Source organism: Nerophis ophidion, linkage group LG06 (genome assembly GCF_033978795.1).
Source record: "Nerophis ophidion isolate RoL-2023_Sa linkage group LG06, RoL_Noph_v1.0, whole genome shotgun sequence".
Lineage (NCBI taxonomy): Eukaryota > Metazoa > Chordata > Actinopteri > Syngnathiformes > Syngnathidae > Nerophis > Nerophis ophidion.
Window position 1 is genome coordinate 47,471,893 of NC_084616.1, and position 20,021 is coordinate 47,491,913.

At 42.0% G+C, this 20,021-nt stretch overlaps 1 protein-coding gene across 8 annotated transcripts in view; it reads right to left on the reverse strand.

Annotated features, from left to right (window-relative positions):
* Positions 1-6,243: 6,243 nt before the first annotated feature.
* rerea (arginine-glutamic acid dipeptide (RE) repeats a) overlaps positions 6,244-20,021 on the reverse strand; it is a 346,862-nt gene continuing 333,084 nt past the window's right edge. For 4 of the 8 annotated variants that reach the window (XM_061903961.1, XM_061903967.1, XM_061903962.1 and 1 more), the window contains 11 exons: positions 16,844-17,006; positions 16,676-16,768; positions 16,171-16,370; positions 14,323-14,484; positions 14,096-14,212; positions 12,664-14,021; positions 11,514-11,736; positions 10,721-11,441; positions 7,869-8,042; positions 7,594-7,774; positions 6,244-7,519 (listed from right to left, as the gene is read on the reverse strand). In XM_061903961.1, coding sequence (XP_061759945.1) covers positions 7,486-7,519; positions 7,594-7,774; positions 7,869-8,042; positions 10,721-11,441; positions 11,514-11,736; positions 12,664-14,021; positions 14,096-14,212; positions 14,323-14,484; positions 16,171-16,370; positions 16,676-16,768; positions 16,844-17,006 — 3,426 coding nt within the window. In that variant the 3' untranslated portion in view covers positions 6,244-7,485. The remainder of the gene's footprint in view (positions 7,520-7,593; positions 7,775-7,868; positions 8,043-10,720; positions 11,442-11,513; positions 11,737-12,663; positions 14,022-14,095; positions 14,213-14,322; positions 14,485-16,170; positions 16,371-16,675; positions 16,769-16,843; positions 17,007-20,021) is intronic. The other 4 variants (XM_061903963.1, XM_061903968.1, XM_061903965.1 and 1 more) reach the window with 3 other exon arrangements.

The following is a 20,021-nucleotide window of genomic DNA, read 5'->3' on the forward strand; positions in this document are numbered from 1 at the left end:
TTCTCATAGTCATCATTGTCACCGACGTCCCACTGGGTCATTATTGTCACCGATGTCCCACTGGATGTGAGTTTTCTTTGCCCTTATGTGGGCCTACCGAGGATGTCGTAGTGGTTTGTGCAGCCCTTTGAGACACTAGTGATTTAGGGCTATATAAGTAAACATTGATTGATTGATAGTGCGGCACGTACGCATATGAATGACAGAAGTCCTGTCTGCCGATTATAAAACTGATATTCACTCGCTGCTGCTGCCCACAGTGCAAAGAAAAACTATGTTTTGAGCCACAAAATGTTAATACATAAATATATGTTTAGATCTTTGTATATGAAATGTATATATTAAATATATATTGATGTATATAAATATATAAAAAAATAAATACCGTATTTCCTTGAATTGCCGCCGGGGCGCTAATTAATTTAAAACCTCTTCTCACTCTTGGGCTTACTAAAGGTATGCAGTAAAAATTTGAGTGTGATGTAAGCTTGGACCTTACATCCTACTGAATAGCTCTTAATCTTCTTGCCTTTATCAGCCTCCTCCATTTTGAAAATGATGACAGGGGAAGTGTCTCTCGTGACGTCAGGAGTTTGACCAGGCGGTAATACTAAGCATGTGCTAATTATTTTGGGAAGCGAGTTTGACCCGGCAGTAATTCAAGGCAGGCGCATACTATATGCCCTGCGGCAATTCAAGGAAATACGGTATGTCAATGTTTACTCTTTAAATCAGTGCTTCTCAATTTTGTTGCACCGAGTTCCACTTCAGGAAACACTTAGCTCTCCAAGTAGCACCGAAAATGACCAATATTAAAATACAGTAGCGCTGCAGGCCTAAGTATTTGTTAAAAACAAGGCAGTGCTTTTTTTAATCAAGCACATTTAATATTTTTGGATTATTTTGGTAAGTATTACATGTGAATTATATATATGAACATCCATTCATCCATCTTCTTCCGCTTATCCAAGATGGAGTCGCGGGGGCAGCAGTCAAAGCAGGGAAGCTTTCCACCATTATGGCCTCTGTCTATGGAACAGCTTGCCGGAGGACCTCAGGGCTGCGGAGAACGTTCATGTTTTAAAGAGCCAGCTTGAGAGCCACCTTTTTTGATTCGGCTTTTACCTGATATTTCATTGAAGTCATTTTTATTTTACTTTTTATCCTGTTAGTTATACAAAATTTTATTTAGTTATATTTATTTACTGTATATTCATTTTATTTTCTTATAAATTTTCATGTCTTAGTTGTATTTGATTCTTTATCTTTACACATCATTGTTGTTGCTATTATACAAGTTGTATTATTTTTACTTTCCATCATTCCTCAGAGGGAGCCAACTGCCTCAGGGGTTATCGGCCGTGCTTGTTTCAGCGTCCTGGTGGCCATGGTCTGATGACCTCCTGGTGCAGATGGCTCCTGTGATAGTGTTTACTCACATGTCTCCTCTGTACTCAGCCATGCAATCATTGGTCCACATAGTTGCATATGTGCGTATGTTGTGTGTGTGTGCGTGTTTGTCTGGTATCTGTATCCGTGCGTACGTATGTGAAAATAAGGGATATGGGTCATCGGGGTATTTATTTTTAACTTTGTAAAGCCTTTTGCGTTGCATTTCTTTAAATCAGTGCTTCTCAATTTTGTTGCACCGAGTTCCACTTCAGGAAACACTTAGCTCTCCAAGTAGCACCGAAAATGACCAATATTAAAATACAGTAGCGCTGCAGGCCTAAGTATTTGTTAAAAACAAGGCAGTGCTTTTTTTAATCAAGCACATTTAATATTTTTGGATTATTTTGGTAAGTATTACATGTGAATTATATATATGAACATCCATTCATCCATCTTCTTCCGCTTATCCAAGATGGAGTCGCGGGGGCAGCAGTCAAAGCAGGGAAGCTTTCCACCATTATGGCCTCTGTCTATGGAACAGCTTGCCGGAGGACCTCAGGGCTGCGGAGAACGTTCATGTTTTAAAGAGCCAGCTTGAGAGCCACCTTTTTTGATTCGGCTTTTACCTGATATTTCATTGAAGTCATTTTTATTTTACTTTTTATCCTGTTAGTTATACAAAATTTTATTTAGTTATATTTATTTACTGTATATTCATTTTATTTTCTTATAAATTTTCATGTCTTAGTTGTATTTGATTCTTTATCTTTACACATCATTGTTGTTGCTATTATACAAGTTGTATTATTTTTACTTTCCAGCATTCCTCAGAGGGAGCCAACTGCCTCAGGGGTTATCGGCCGTGCTTGTTTCAGCGTCCTGGTGGCCATGGTCTGATGACCTCCTGGTGCAGATGGCTCCTGTGATAGTGTTTACTCACATGTCTCCTCTGTACTCAGCCATGCAATCATTGGTCCACATAGTTGCATATGTGCGTATGTTGTGTGTGTGTGCGTGTTTGTCTGGTATCTGTATCCGTGCGTACGTATGTGAAAATAAGGGATATGGGTCATCGGGGTATTTATTTTTAACTTTGTAAAGCCTTTTGCGTTGCATTTCTTTTATGCATGAAAAGCACTTTATAGTTTGATTGATTGACGTCACTAATTTTTCATATTTTGGACATGTCAAAGCAAGGCTAAGACATTCCTTAACAATTTAGTTGTATATTAAAATGAAGTCATTAAGCATTAAAACAATGTTTATGATAGTCAAAGATCCTCTGAATGACAAAAGGGCTTAGTACAAGAACGCTGGTCAAAGACCCTCTTTAACTTCCACAATAAAGAGCCAACGTCCTCTTTTGAGTTTATTTACACAATTTGGAAAACATGTGCACACAAAACTGTCTACTACAGAGGATCATGGATCTGTGTCTGAAGGACTGACAGCAAAATGGCTAATTGGTGATGAGTAAACGGCACCTTAGCGATTGCGTGGCACACTCACTAGGTGTATCGACACTGCACTGATACTGTTTCATAATGTCACCATGTGCTGGATGTCAAGTCTCTACATTTGACCTGAAAATAAAAATAGTTGGCAACCATACATGTTTTCCTCCAAATGTGCAGAAAGGATTATGAGAACATGCAACTGTGCTCAATGAGACAAATAGTGAAAAGGAAAGTTACATTTACCTTATTTGGCGCAATTAGATCAACATTTTGGAATGTTTCCTTTGTCTAGTTCTGTTTTGATTGGTGATTGAGGAGTACTCCCACTCTTATGACTTCCTGATAAACACTTTGGTGCTTCACAGCCACATGATAGAGCAGCTGTATCTTTATTTTCCTTAAGGTGATACACATTTCCAGGGACCCAGTAACATGAGTCAAATGTATCACTAATGCTAGCTGGTCCAAGATCCTCCATGTAAGAGAAGTGCTGGTTTGAAGGACCAGAAATCAACAACAGGAGTCAAAGATGGTCTGTCTGCCAAAACATTGGTTGCTTCAAAGTATGTGATCTGGTTAGATGTGGATTTGGGCTGCGACTGGCCAGTTGAACATCTGCTGCAGCACACAGCATCATACAGGAGTACCTCAACCTTCAAGATTAATTGGTTCCGACGGAGCACTTAACACATACACTTGTATCTCAAATCAACCTAAATTTTAATGGGTGCTTGCGCCCCTTAACTGAAACAATTTAACATGTGACATGTTTTTAAATATTGTATAAAAAAATACAACATAAACAACTACAGTTGTTATATGAAATAATGTGTAGTATTTACCTTGGAGAGTGGACTTCTAAGATAGCTCCTTCTCTGTCAAACACACCATCAGCAGCTTCTCAAAAATGTTCATGGGTGAATGTCCACCGTTTTGATATCATTTTCACATCGTTGGTTGGCATTGTACTCCTGCTTCACTTTGGTGCAGACTAGCAGTGATACGTTCAAATTGCTTCGACAAGTTGGCTACATGTTTTCTTTTTCATGATTTATTTCTTAGTTCAATGGATATCATCCACTTCTTCCCAGCACTGTACTCTCTCCTTTCTTCCTAAAAATCATAATTGAATTAGAGGTTCAACTGTAATACAAATTATTAAAGTAGAAATATAAACAAAAATCAAAGCGAATTGAGAAATTAAAATCCAAAATGGTACCGTTTTTTCCGAACAATATGGCGCACTTCAAATCTTTTTTTTTCGCCCAAAACTCGCCAGTGCGTCTTATAACCCAGTGCACCTCATGTAAGGAATAAGTTTGGTTGAGTTTACTCACGGGCTTCACGGTGGCGGAGGGGTTGGTGCGTCTGCCTCACAATATGAAGGTCCTTAGTCGTCCTGGGTTCAATCCCGGGCTCTGGATCTTTCTTTGTGGAGTTTGCATGTTCACCCCATTACTGCGTGGGTTCCCTCCGGGTACTCTGGCTTCCTCCCACTTCCAAAGACATGCACCTGGGGATAGATTGATTGGCAAGAATAAATTGGCCCTAGTGTGTGAATGTGAGTGTGAATGTTGTCTGGCTATCTGTGTTGGCCCTGTGATGAGGTGGCGACTTGTCCAGGGTGTACACCGCCTTCCGCCTGATTGTAGCGGAGATAGGCGTCAGCGCCCCCCGCGACCTCAAAGGGAATAAGCGGTAGAAAATGGATGGATAGATGGATGGAGTTTACTCACCTAGAAGCTATTTTATTTGGTACATGATGTAATGATAAATGTGGCCAGGAGATGGCAGTCACACATAAGAGAAACGTGTAGACTGCAATATAACTCAAGTAAACGACACCAACATTTTATATGTTCCATTGAAAATATAGAACATTACACACAGACGTCCAAAATCTATCAAAATATTTTCGTACGACTTTGGTAAGCTATGAAGCCGCACTGCTTGAAGGATTGTCGGCGCATTAAACATACCAGTGTTATTATGGTGTGTGTAAAAGGTAAGACATATTATCTGGCGTTTTGTTTCGCAATATTATACAAAGGCAACTTTTCCTACCATCTTACCTGATCTGTATTTGGGATCTGCATAAATCCTGGAAAAATTGTAAGCGTCCGCGAGTCGACAAGCTTCTTCTTTTTCTCTATCTTCTTATGGGACATTCATCCTCCGTGTTGCCATTTCTAATAAAAAGTAGTGTAAAGTTGTTAGTTATATCTGTCTGGAAATTCGCCAGGAAAGCAAAAAAAAAAACATACCGGTGTAGTGAGTTTACATTATTCACCAAAGAAACTTTAGTCATTAGAGAGTTCCGGTTGGATGTTTTTTTTACGGGACACATTTCCGGTGTTGTTGTTTCGGATGAGGAGATGCTGTTTTGTTATTGATTTAAGTAAAGTCTGAATGTCATTAAAAAAGTTTAGCTCCATCTATCTACACTTCTTCCACTCCCGTCCTTGCACGCTACACCGCTGCCCAAGGTGAGCCTTGTAAATAATCAGAAACGGACTTGAAGATGATCTGTAAAACAATCTATGCAACATTTTGATCAAAGAACCACCACTGAATGTTATGTAGAACACAAGGAAGTGTTTTCACTTTAGAAAAAAAAATTAAATAAAATGACTCCTATAATCCGGTGCGCCTTGTATATGAAAAAAAAAGATTGAAAATAGCCCAGTGCGCCCTATGGTCTGGAAAACACGGGTATTTATAAAGTAACACAATAATACAGTCATTAAAAAAATATCCCTACTATCAGTTGTAGTTATCCATCCATCCATTTTCTACCGCTTATTCCCTTTTGGGGTCACTGGTGCCTATCTCAGCTACAATCGGGCGGAAGGCGGGGTAAACCCTGGACAAGTTTCTACCTCATCACAGGGCCAACACAGATAGACAGACAACATACACACTCACATTCACACACTAGGGCCAATTTAGTGTTGCCAATCAACCTATCCCCAGGTGCATGTATTTGGAAGTGGGAGGAAGCCGGAGTACCGGAGGGAACCCACGCCGTCATGGGGAGAACATGCAAAATCCACACAGAAGCCCGGGATTGAACCCAGGACTACTCAGGACCTTCGTATTGTGAGGCAGATGGGTTCCACCGTGCTGCCCAGTTTTTAAATTAAGGGCTTTGACACTATTTCCACATTCACACTTTCACACACTGATGGCGGGAGCTGACATGCAAGGCGCTAACCAGGGCCCATCAGGAGCAAGGGTGAAGTGTCTTGCTCAAGGACACAACGGATGTGACTAGAATGGTGAAAGGTGGGGATTGGACCAGTAACCCTCAGATTGCTGGCACGGCCATCCTTCCAACTTCGCCACGCCGTTCTAATTATTAAGAAAAAAATACAATAAAATCTTGAACTCCATCTTTTGTGGTGTAACTTAGTCGTTTATTTTAATTCCACAAATTTTTCAAAAAAATTACAAAATACTCAAATGCAGAGAACACAGGACTCACAATTTGTCTTAATCATTCTACTTTTTGTTTCCGTCGTGTCATCCCATGGCGACTACTTGTATGTACAATAAGCTGGAGGGTAGCAGTATATATAGAAATCTGGCCAGTCAGAACGGACATTCTGCTGCTGCCGCCTTTTCAAAAGAGAAGCTAAACCATTGACAACACTTAACACCGAAGGCTTTGGGACACACATGATGGGGAGCGGCAGACATGATGGGGGGGAGGGGGAAGGAGACGATGAGCGTCTTGATGACGTCTGCAAGCGTTGGGGAAAAATAAAAAGGCGCCGACGTTTTTAAAATGCGAGTACGGTCTCTTCATGTGGTTTTTTTGTCCGCGACAGTCTTGACAAAACTTGTACTTCCTGGTCACGTGTTGGCAGGCCCCGCCCTCCCTGGTGTCACAGTGAGGAGCCGCTCAAATAACGCTGATTATTTCATGTGTTCAAATGAGTCAAAGGAGGAAAATCGGCAACAGAACCAATTTCAGTGCAGTTTAGCAATGGCGGGCTTCAGCGTGCACTCAGGTGAAGCTTCAAGTGCTTCAAGTGGACACGAGGTGACAGACAGGCTGTGACAGCGTGATGGCACGGGGGGGTGGGGGTAGAGGGTGGGGGCGGGGCTACATAGGACTAAATCTAACACGCCAATGTCAGACCTAAAAGTGAGGATACTGCAGAAATAATGCCCTCTGAAACAAGGGTGAACTGTAGCGGAGGATGACTGTCTTGTTTGTCCACACCGAGGAATAATAATAATTATAATAATAACTATATGTTTATATATATACTATTTACAGATTTAAAAAAAAACAAAAAAAAAACAACAACAAAAAGACGCCATGCGGTGGTTCTTCTTTAAAAGCCCCCGAAAATGTATTAAAATAAATGTTGACTTTAAGATAGCACTTGTTATTTTTTGTGTTTTGTTTTTGGATAAGCACAGTGTGTCTTCTTCTAGCACCTACTAAATGAAACAACGTGAGGGAAGTTTTAGTCATGCAGGAGTCTTCAGGATGTTGTCTCGCTTGTACTGCTGGCTAAATACCAAACCCAAAAAAAAAAAGAGTTTGGAAAAAATAAAGTGTTTAGATGTTCCACTCGGCCTTTTTTTTTTCTCACAACTTCCTGTCGTCCTGCACTCCATTGTCTCACAGCTGCTTGTCACTCTCTTTCTTCAGCCGGCTGCAGCACAGGAGAGAGGGTTAGTCATGCAACAGTGACCAGTCTTGTTATTAGTGCTGCTGTGCTGCCCTCACCTGTAGTAGTCCTCCTGGCCGGGGAGTGGCCCTCCGTGCATGTGGTGGTGGCCGTGCAGCCACTGCTGCTCCATGGCCAGCCTCTGCAGCTCCGCTGACTGGGCGTGCATGGCCTGCAGCTGGTGGGCTGCAGACATGGGCGGCGGCAGACCACCGGGGAGGTCCCGTGGGTACGGAGTGCCTGCCGGGGAGCAAACAGAGCGCAGAATCGGATCAGGCCCATTCCGCGTGATGCGACCCGGTGATGGGGAGACAGGACTGGCCGGGATGCCTACCGAAGACCGGATGGCGCAGCATCTCGTGTTCGTGCGGCGGCTGGCCGAGGAGAGGGTTGGGGATGGCGCCGGGCGGGTAAGGGAAGCGAGCCAGGTGAGGTCCGGCTGCCAGGTGGTCTATGGCGAGGGGGTGGCCCCCGGAACCTGGAGGACACACAAGGCATTCACCACCACCTTCTGGGTGTCAGAGTCTTTAGAATCAAGGCACAGAAAAATACATCCTACACATTGCATCATGTTACCACTCTTAGCTGCCTTCAAACTATATTATTACACTTTTTAACACAATTATATAAGCTAGCATCGTACAAGTGTGTAATAATTACACTTATTTAACACAATTATACAAGTAAACATCAAAGTGTGTAATAATTACACTTATTTAACACAATTATACAAGTAAACATCAAAGTGTGTAATAATTACACTTATTTAACACAATAATACAAATTAACATCCTACAAGTGTGTAATAATTATACTTATTTAACACATTAATACAAGCTAACATCCTACAAGTGTGTAATAATTATACTTATTTAACACAGTTATACAAATTACCATCAAAGTGTGTAATAATTACACTTATTTAAGACAGTTTAACAAATTACCTTCAAAGTGTGCAATGATTAAACTTATTTAACACAATTATAAAAAATTAACATCAAAGTGTGTAATTATTATACCTTTTTTAAACACAATTTTACAAGCTAACATCTTACAAGTGTGTTATTATTACACTTATTTAACACGATTACACAAATTAACATCCTACAAGTGTGTAATAATTACATTTATCGAACACAATCATACAAGTTAACATCAAAGTGTGTAATAATTACACTTATTTAACACAATTATATAAGCTAACACCCTACAAGTATGTAATAATTACATTTTAACACAATTATACAAGCTAACATCTTAAAAGTGTGCTATAATTGCACTTATTTAACACAATTATACAAATTAACATCCTACAAGTGTATAATAATTAAATTTTAACACAATTATACAAGCTAACATCCCTCAGAGTTTGTAATAATAACAGATCAACCATTTATCGGCCCCGATATTGGGCATTTTGACATATCGGTATCGGCCTCTTTTTGTCAGTATCGGTCTTGATAATGAATTAGATTAGTTTAGATTGTGAGTTATTGTGATGTAGAGAAATCCCATATTTTTTTACAAATTTTCCCCGGAGATTTGCTATATTTTGCAATGCACATGTTGATGCTCCTCTCAGACACAAAGTCAAGGTGTGTGTGAAATCCCCTGATGATGTTTGGCGCTAAATTCACAACATTAGTGCTGCATTAAACATTATGTCGCAAGGGTTTCCTTAAAATTATTGTTCAAAAGACAATTTATAGCCTTGTCCAGCTGTTTACTGACATATATTATTAGAAGTTTAAATAACATTTACTGCACATTAATACCGTAACACAAATTAAGAGGAAAAATATGATTAGAAGGCAAAATGTCCCGTTGTGTTAATATTTCAGCTACAAATGGGATGGGCAATATGAGCCCATCAACACGGACCAACGGGCAAAAATGGTGTGATCACATATGGAAACAAAAAATGACAACCTGATGTAGTTTTTTCTACTTTAGAACACGCTTCGGGGATGAGTGAGCATTCCTGGACACATTATTTTACCTTCTTCTCACAATTACAGCATTTGAGTCACATTCATGTCAGCTTCCTTGATATTATTTTGCCTTTATGAGCGGATTTTATTTTATTGGACAACTATGTGACTCTGTCTACTGTTATGTGAATGCAGAAATCATATGCCTTACTTTATTTTTGTTGAGTTTAGAGCTAGAGCATAGTAGCACTGTGTCAAATAAAAAGTAGCAACCATGATGAGATCCCAAACCTCTTTTAGACATTGTCTTTTTTTTTTTTTTGCATTCATCCATTTCATTGTTATTTGCAAGCACGTTGCGAGGCGCATTATTTGTATTTTTCAATTATGATATTTTCATGATCTGGAATTTGCATGCACGTTGCATTAATAATTTTTTCCATTACTATATTGTAATAATTGTGAGAAGACATAATCAAAATCAATATTGTATTAATTGTCCAGCCCGAGTTATGTTTGAGTAATGTTTAGCATTTAGTGAATCTTAATATGCGTTAGGGCTGGGCGATATATCGAGTTTGTAAGATATATCGATACATTTTTAAACAAGATATAAATTAAGGACTTATCGTAATATCACTATACTTTATTTCAAGTTAAAATGACCAAACGCGCTTATTTGTTGTGTTCCTTGTTCTCCCCTGCTCCCCACTCCCTCTCATGGGCTACTAAACCCCTCCCCTTCCTCCTTCCTTTAGTATGATAAGTCACGATTGGTTAGGGACAAGCCAATCAGAGGCAAGATAGGGCGGGTTCTCGAACCAGAAAGGGAAATCACAATGTGGCTGCCTGCAAATGTATTTCTGTATCCGAGTTTGATACATTTTGTATCATTTGCCCAGCTGTGTTATTGATATTACGTAGAAATAATATTTTTTAATTTTATTTATGTTATGTAAGTCTGTGCTACTTAACCTGTTTATTTTCTGAGCTGTTAATACCCATTTTGACAAGCTGAGTTAATAAAAGTGTCACTGACCGTTTACAGCACAGTTTTCATTCACTTTAATTTCACTGAATCTCGCTCAAAAATGAATATCTTTATATGTATACTTTCACCAAAAAATATATAGAGATATATATCGAATATTGAGTTTAAGTAAAAATATATAGAGATATACTTTTTCGTCCATATCGCCGAGCCCTAATCTGCGTAATAAGGTAAGGTGTGCATGTGAGCAGGGCTTTCATTCACCTTGATGAAGGGGGTCTTGCTGGTGCAGGTGCAGGTGGGAGTGGATATGCGAGTGCTGGTGGTGATGCGGCGTGACGTTGAACATCTGTAGCCGGGCGATGGGGTCGTTGGCCATGGTGGCCATCCTCTCCGCATGGAGTCGCTCTGCCGCCAGCCTCTCCGGGTAGCTCATGTCCGGCCGCAGCTGAGGCCCGGCCAGGGCCAGCCGCTCGCGCTCCAACGGGTTCAAGCCCGGGTGGAAGGAGGCGAAGGGGTGAGGACCGGCCATGGGGGGCAACGTGATGGCCCCGTGCCTTGCAAAGTGCTCCATGGGGTTCGTGGAAGGGTGGAGTCCATCCATCTCAGGAGGTTTGACTTCAAAACCGGGTTTCATCCTTTCCCGCATTTCCCTTTCACGAATGTCCCTCTCACGCATCTCCCGCTCTCGTAGTTCGCGTTCCCGCATGGCCGGGTCAGCGTTATAGAGGCCGGGCATGTGGTACGCAAGCAGAGGGTCCGCGGGGTTAAGGGACACAAAGAAGGGGTGGTTTCGATTGGTGGGGGACATGACGTGGGGGCGGGCGTATTCGCTGAGGGTGCGCAGGGCGGGCGTGTCAGGGCCGATGTACGGAGGCACGGCTGCGATGGTGGTGGGGGGCCCGTCAAAGGGCGGACGCATGTGGGTGGGCCCGGCCATCTGAGGGTCACCCATTCTGCTCTCATGAGCTGAACTGGATGCTTTCTGTAAGGGCAAAGCTCGTGTTTACCATTGTTTGTAGAACATAAACATAAAAAAATGACAGAGACAACTCACCGCCGCTCGCTCGGCTTCCTTCTCTCGTTCCCGCTCTCTTTCTCGCTCTTTTTCCCTCTCCCGCTCTCTTTCTTTCTCTTCTCTCACTTTCTGCTCCGCCTCCCTCTTCGCCCTCTCCACAGCTTCTTCTCGCTTCTTGGCCAGTTTGGATGAGGCCAAGGGAGTGAAGTAGAAATCTGTCCTAGCGCACGAGTTGTAACCTCGATCCAAGTGCTTGTAGAACCTGCGCCCGGACCAAAAAGGACAAAGAAAAATTTGAAATAAGGGCTAAAGATAAGCTAAAGCAGGATTCTGACATTGTGGTACATGAACCAGTAGTGGTATGCATGCCACAAATGTTCATTACAGTGTTTTATTTTCCATTATTCAAATACAGTGTTATTGTTCCAAACTATGTGTAATGGGTACAGTGGCTGCCTTGTTTTTAGTGATTACTTAGGTTTACTAAGCAACTGTATATTTTATGCTGGTCATTATAGTGGTACTTGGAAAGAAAGTGTTTTCTTAGGTGGTACTTGGTGAATTAGTTTGAGCTAAGCTAAAGTAATTGAGTCATAATATTGCTACGTAATGACACTTTAGTATTATTCAACTTTATTGGCACTTAAAGAGCCTCTGAACACCTATACAACTTTACAAAATACTCCTATTGTTCATTAGGGATTAAACAATACAATATTAATGAGAATATTAGACTCCCGACAGTTGGTATTACCGTTTTAAAATTAAATCAACAAAAAAACTGAAAAAAACAAGAGACTTTAACATATTTCCTCATTAAGAAACAACATACCCCAATCTAAACTAATATAAAAGCATTGTTGTTTAAGCAAGTAGTATTCAATTGTGCACATCGAACCTACAAGCTGTTTTCTATTTGAACGGAGTCATCAGTCTATACTCACAGGAATATGAAACCAAAGTGTATTTATAGTGCTTTTAAGGACACCTCAAAGCATGGCAGAACACTATCAGTGAAGTGTAAGAAACAAAAAACATGTCAAATAGTGGGTTGTGTTTTTACTTTAATTTTCCCAAAAAATAACTTAATCAAAAGTTTTCAGTGTGTGGATTACTGTAAATTCCAGACATGTGAAATAAGCCAATGTGTGCATGTGAAACGGTGCAGAAATCAGCGTGGCAAGCCTACCGTGCAGACTGGCTGGCATGGCTTGGCGTGTTGACGACAGTGGGCTCTGGTGAGGGACTCCTCTGTGGAGGTGGGGGGCTCTCTGGCTCCTCCATCTCGTCCAGTGGCTCCTCCTTGATGTGTACCGGTGGGAGCCCCACGCCCAAACTGCTGCAACTGACGGAGGCGGGGAGCGGCATGGAGATGGAGGAAGGCGGCATGGAGGAAGATGTCGTTTGTAAACCCGGCACAGAGTTTGATGAGGACCCGGGGGGCCCGGTTGGAGGTAGAACTGTACTGAAAGGGTGCGAGAAAGACGGCTGCGGCGGCCCGTTGGGGTGTGATGCCGCTGCAGAGGGTGGCAGCGGAGGAGCTGGAGCTGGCTGGTGGCTGGATGCTGGCGGTAAACTTTGGGACTGAGTGAGAACTGGAGGCAGTGCGGGAGGTGGCTGAAGCTGCTGCCCCTGGGGCATGAGCTGCAGGGGGGGCGGGTGTGCCGATGGAGGGTGGTGGGTGGATAGCGAGCTGAGGGGCTTGAGGGCAGGAGGCGGAGGGAGGTTGGAAGGCATCTGCGGGAATGGAGGCGCTGACACATGCGGCGGGTGTTTGTGGGACTGTGGCGTGGGTATCTGAGAGATAGGTGTGGTTGGCGGGGGCTTGATGTGAGGCATGGACATTGAGGCAGGTGGGAGGGGCTGCTCCCGGGGAGGCTGTCCTCCACTGTGAGAAGATAAATGTGAGGGCGGTGTGTGTGGCCTTGGTTGTGATGGGCCAGATATGGGCGGGGGCGGGACCTGAGACTGACCGACAGGGAAGGCCTGTGAAGGCATTGAGTGGGGGTGGGGCATATGAAGTGGGCCAGGCTGTAGGGGGTGAGGCATGGGAGGCATGGGCCCGTGATGCGAACTGGGTAACGACTGAGGTGGACCAGGAGGCGGGGCTTGAGTCAAGGGTGAGTGTGGAGAGGGAAGCCTTTGAGGATGGGGAGAGGGTCCTGACTGAATGAGAGCTATGGGGCTGGCCTGGGGAAGAGGCTGAAGGGGCAGAGAGGCAGAAGCTGCCGTGGGGGAAACCTGCGGGGGCAACGTCGGGGCTGGAGCTGTGGGAGGAGCAGGTGGAGCGGCTGATGAGGTGCTCGGCTGACACTGGATGACTGGGGGGTGCTGGCTCTGCAGGAGCTGCTGTTGCTGGGCAGAAGAGTCCGAGTCGCTCTCGTTGTCACGAGGACTGGGGATGCTTGGGGAGGAGCTGCGGTTGTCCTGGTCAATGTCTTTCGGGTCGCTGCTGAGCTCCTCGTTGATGCTGCGTCCATCGGAGCTCTCGCCCTCGCCTTCACCCTCTCCCTCGCATTCTGAAGGGGAGTCTGGCCGACTCAGCTCCTGAGAAAAAGGAAGGGGAGAAGTGTGAGCATCATAAATTAATGTGTTATACTTACAGCACAAGCAAGACGCACTTGTGTTTTGGACTTTTTGGCACTGGCTCTCTCAGGCTCCTCTGTGTCTGAAACTGCTTTCTCTCGCTGTCGTTTGGCACTCTTAATGGGCGAAGGAGCCTCTTCTTTAATCTTCTGCTGGCCCGTAGACATAGAGACATTATTCCACATTCAACAAGTAGATAGATAGATAAATAGTACTTTATTGATTCCTTACACCAGGTTCATAGAAATAGTGCAGTGTTTACCTTGCTGGGCTTCTTCATAGTGTCCGTCTTGCTGTCGGTGCTGTCGGTGCTAGCAGCACTTGGCGAAGTTCGCCCGCTAGAGCGCAGATCCTCGTTGATTGGCGAGGCTCGGCCATCGGGACTGGCTGTTTGTTTCTTACGACCACTACGTAGTGTTGACATCTATGAATGTAGAGAGTATGAATATGAATGCAAAGCAAATAAAGTTAGCCACGTATTATTTATGACTAATGTTTTTTTTGACAACGTGGAAACCAGGAGCCCAATGCACAATGTGAAATGTAGGTACGTGCATTTCAACGAAATTGTTGTATTTATAGAAAAATTCCATGCGGAAAAGCTGCGTATTTCAACAGACCCTTTCGACCATGCGTAGACCTCAAGCAAGGTTTTTCAAAGAGGAATCAGCGAAGGTGTCATGGTGTCACCAGAAAATTAAGTTCATAATCAGATCAAAAAACAAATGCTTTAATACAAAAAACATATAATTATGCATTATGAAAAACATAAAACGTATTTCACGATGTATAGAAGCATTCCTCTGATTCTTGAAGTATTGTAGATTTGTTAGAGCCTAAATATGAAAATGTAGAGCTGTACTAATGTAGTTGTACTGCATTTGCATGTAGTTATGTTTACCTTGCTAACTTTTAATTGAGTGATACAAATGTATAAATATGTCAGTACATGAGAAATTGACACTTTGAAAAGTTGTTTTTTTTAAGGCTGAAGAGCGAAATATATAGATTGAAGCACATTATTTTGTTAAATAAAATCATGTTATTATTTTATTACCAGTGAAATAATTTTGTAAAATAAAAAACTGTACTAAACACTTTTATTGTGCCAATAATATATTAAAATCATCTTGTATGCTTGATAATTCCCCACAAGAGCTTTCAATGTTGCTCATAATATCTGTTTCATGAAACAAAATGTCTGGTTTGCATTACTTGACAAAATAAATACATAAAAAAAATGAAAAGCTTACCCTTTTTTACCTCAGGGCCCAACTTTTCCACAAAAAAAGGGACCAGGGCCCATTCAAATATTAATACTGAATGAGTAACTCTACCCCGGATTTTAATCATATTCAATAATCATATTTAACCTTACAGTTTACAGTCTCGTATAATGATATGAAACCATGTGTTAATCACAAAAAATATTATTAATTTTACACAAACTTTAGACTTAGTACTTATTTTTCTAATCAGTCTGACCTAACAAAAAATACCACATTAGAAGGGACTGAAATAACTGATGTAAAATACATTTACATACAATTACACTTGTGCTAAAATAAAATACATTAATAAAAAATGTGTTAACAAAAACTGTCAAAAAAATTAAAGTGCAAATGAAAATACAGTTTCACCACTTTAGTCATAATGTTTGCGCTTAAAAAACTTCTCTGTCACTTTAGCTCCAGACTTCCTCTGTTTGTTTGGGATCGTCATTACTGCCACAAGTAGTGGAATAGTGTATTACAACTGAGTACCGCTGCGGCCCATACAGACCATGGCTGAGAAACAGATATTTTTCGGCAGCCCTCTGGGGGTGCGCCCCGGCCCTATTGTTAAGAAATATATCTTTAAATTATCCCTTTCCTGAGCTAATTTGCATGACCATTTATGGATGATTGTGGTGGACACCAAGGAGGAACTGTTTAGCACGCAATCCACTGAAGGTGTAGTTTACAATGTTGACAGTGTGCAGAAGTTAGTGCAGCATAGTTGTATAAATCCGATTTTTATCCGTGCTCTTGTACATTCTGGGTTTTGTGCTTACGCAATCGGTTTTGTTCAAATCCACGCACGTCCGGAATTGTGAACATAGTGTGCTTACCGAGCCTCGGTTCCGCCTGGTCCTCATGCTATGCTTCCCGCTGAGTCCATCCTCTTCCTCTTTGACGGGTTTGAACATAAATGGCGGCGGGTCCACGGGCTTCTCGATGGGAGGCAGCTCCCCGTACTTCTTGAAGTGAATACGACAGTCCGTGCACAGCAGGATATTCTCTCTGCCCCCGTGGTGCCAGTCCTTGGAGGCTGAAGGAGAGCAGTTGCACTTGTTGGAAACAAAACCCAACAACAAGCAGATATTTATCTCACAACACTAATGAGGTCTGCGCGGGTTATCTCGCTGTAGCTCAAGTTAGGGGCCGCCCTTGTTGAGATGGTGTTAATCTAAGTGCGATCAAATGGGAGCCGGCTGTGAGTGGCGAGGTGATGCTTAATGAGGTGGCGAGCAAATAAGCTACAACCTTGTGTCTGATTTGATCAGATTTGTCTCAACATCATCTGATGTTAATCTGTCACACGGCACAGTGTAGTATCGTGTCGCAACTGCTTACTGGTGGTGAAGCAGTGGCGGCAGGCGTAGCCCTTTAGCTCCTGTTCGCTATCCTCGCTGTCAAAGTCATCTTCACTGGCCGAGCTTAAGTCCACTGGAAGAGGAGAACACAGGTCATATATCTTGCCACATGAACAAACCTGCTTCTTACAGAGCCACGAATACGTACAGAATTCACTAGAGGGTGGACGTGAAGGAGCGTTGACAGGAGTTGAAGCTGTTCGCGTCTTGATGCGCCGAAAGACGGGTTGGCGCCGATGTCTGCGATGGGCTCGACAACTGGCAGCCTCTGGAGTCTTCTTCCAATAGTAGTAGAAGGTAATGAGCTCACCCTGAAATACAACACAAAGTGCTGTGAAGAGCAGGTAGACAGTCACACAAAACTACCATATTTTTCTGACCAAAGGGCACACCGGATTTTAAGGCGCACTGCCGAGGAGCAGGTCTATTCAGGTCTATTTTCATTCAAAAGGCAGAGCGAATTATGATGTAAATTACAGGGGTCATTTTATAATTTTTTTTTCTACATTTAAAACACTTCCTTGAGGTCTACTAAGCATATAATGGTGGTTCTTTGGTCAAAATGTTGCATAGATTATATTTCACTGACCATCTTCAAGCCACTTTCTGACTGTCTCATCAGGATGCGCCGTTTAATGGGTGGTCTTATTCACGTGGCTCTACTTCGACAGCGTCTTCTCTCAGTCATCTTTACTGTATCGGTAGTTTTTAGCACTTCCATAGCGGGTCTACTGACAGATATAATTTAGCAACGTATGCTACTTTATATTACAAATTGCAACAGCGGAGAAAGAATGCCCCACAACAAGAGGATAGAGAAAAAGAAGAAGCTTATTGACTACAATGCTGACTGGGGCGGTATAGCTCGGTTGGTAGAGTGGCCGTGCCAGCAACTTGAGGGTTCCAGGTTCGATCCCCGCTTACGCCATCCTAGTCACTGCCATTGTGTCTTTGGGCAAGACACGTTATCCACCTGCTCCCAGTGCCACCCACACTAGTTTAAATGTAACTTAGATATTGGGTTTCACTATGTAAAGCGCTTTGAGTCACTCGAGAAAAAGCGCTCTATAAATATAATTCACTTCACTTCACAATGGCGGACGTTTGCAAATTTTCGGGGTTTATGCAGATCCTAAATACACATCAACCGGTAGGAAAAGTTGGTTTTGCATAAAATTGCAAAACTAAATGCCAGATATGTCTCCAAATAGGTGCCCTTTTGGGGTCTTACACCATGATAATACCAGTATGTTGAAGCACAGTACGTCTGACTACGGTAGCAGTAATGCGGCAACAATCAATCAGGCGAGGCGGCTTCGTAGGATACGGGTACTTGCTAGCGTCACTTATTGAACAGGCGTCATTGTACAGTCCACACGTGTCTGTTACGTGTGACTGCCCTCTACTGGTCACATTTATTACACCACATACCAAATTTAATTTAGTTTTGAGGTAGGTAAGAACAACCGGAAATAATACATACATCAGACACTTCGGTTGATAAGACGCACTGTTGATTTTTGAGAAAATTAAAAGGATTTGAAGTGCGCCTTATAGTCCGAAAAATGAGGTACTGTGTATGAAAATATATATTTTTTGTAAAAATGAGAGACAAATAAAACCAAAGCAGTGATGGGTCAACCAATACGGAAGCAATAATGCCTCATGAAACACAAAGAGTGCCCTTTGAGGTATCATTTTAATAAAAAATGATGCGACCGATACAGCTGCTTTGTCGTTTGACTGTGAAGAGCCATACTGAAGCGTTTTTTTCCCCACTCTCAAGTGACTAAATGAAGTCGCAAGAGTGGCGTGGCATATTTGACATCGCTTACATCAACGATCTAAATGGAACTAAGAAAAAGGAAAAATTCCGAAGTGTGAAATAACTTATTTTCCTGTTTATTATTTTGCTCACTAAACACAGTTGTATGTTTCATATTGCTTTTTGGACAGCTATTCATAAAAATACCGGCTTAATTCTGCTAAGTTTTTAATTTTGGTAATAAATTCAGTCACTTTTTGCAAAAGATTAAGACTTCATACATTTACTATCTTTTTTTTTTTTGGTCTATTTTTTTTAAACTACTGCATGCAATCAATCAAATAATCTGCATCTTTTTGTTAGGGCTTGGACTTTTATGGTTATTGTGTTTTCCTACATTAGCATAATGATTGTATGTCATTATTAGGAGCTGTTTTATTTTGAATGTGAATATATTATTGACATGTGTAATCATTTGTGTATTTCGCTTGACATTAATGTTATGATTAAGGTTATGATTTATTTCTTTCAGACATGCTTGTTGGTTACAGTTGCACATTTTAACGTATCTTAAAAAAGGAGTAGGGAGAAGCAAATATTATATTTAATCCAACCACTTCTCTAAGTCGTTTACTGTTAATTCACACTATAACTTTTACATGCTTATATTAAGTTCACTTCCTGTTTGAAAAAATGGAAAATGTTAGGGGAAAAAACAAATACACAAACACAATAACTAATTGGTGATAGTAAATAAATGTTGTGCATTAATATGTTGTGCATTTTTGAAATTATAGAAACCAGGAAGAATAGCTACTATTATTGCAGAAGCTAGTGGAGATCTTAATAAACAAACAAATTATTATTATTTTAAATACATTTTCAGGTCAAATGTGATGGCTTTCTAATCCAGCAGATGGTGGATGACCATTACGAAACACTAACACAGTATCAGCACAGTGTTGATACAGGTGGCGAGTGTGCCATACTCTCACCGAGGCGTTATTTAACCATCAATACTATATAGTAAGAGGGAACATATTGGGAGAATCCATGCCAGGATTTGTAGCTGGCTGAGCATGTTTGTGCTTAGGGCTTGTCTGTCCCAGGATTAGAGGAGAAGGCTGACTGAATGCAAGGATATTAGGATCAGTGCACTGGTGGCTGCTTGGGTGGCAGCAGCTTGAGAGGGAACAAAAGAACATGTCAGGCAGAGCTTCGGCACTACAAATGGGGAGTGAAATGGCTCCTCATCCCTTCCCTGGAAGAGTCAATTGAACCTTAATCAAACATTCGGTGAGGCGATTTCGCAAGCGGATAAATCCAGCTGGCAAAAAGGGTCTGTCAGGAAATCAATACCTGGCAGAAACATTAACACATGCAATTATGATATTAACACAAGCATGCCGTTTCCTGCGTGTCTGTCTTTCCACTTGCTGGCAGCCCCCACCAGGCCTGTGCCTCTATTACAAATTCATGAAGGTGTGGTGTAGTTGTAGGGTAAATCGTAAGTCAACCGTAATCTTTAAAGCCCAGAAGGCACCCATTTACAATCTAAAGT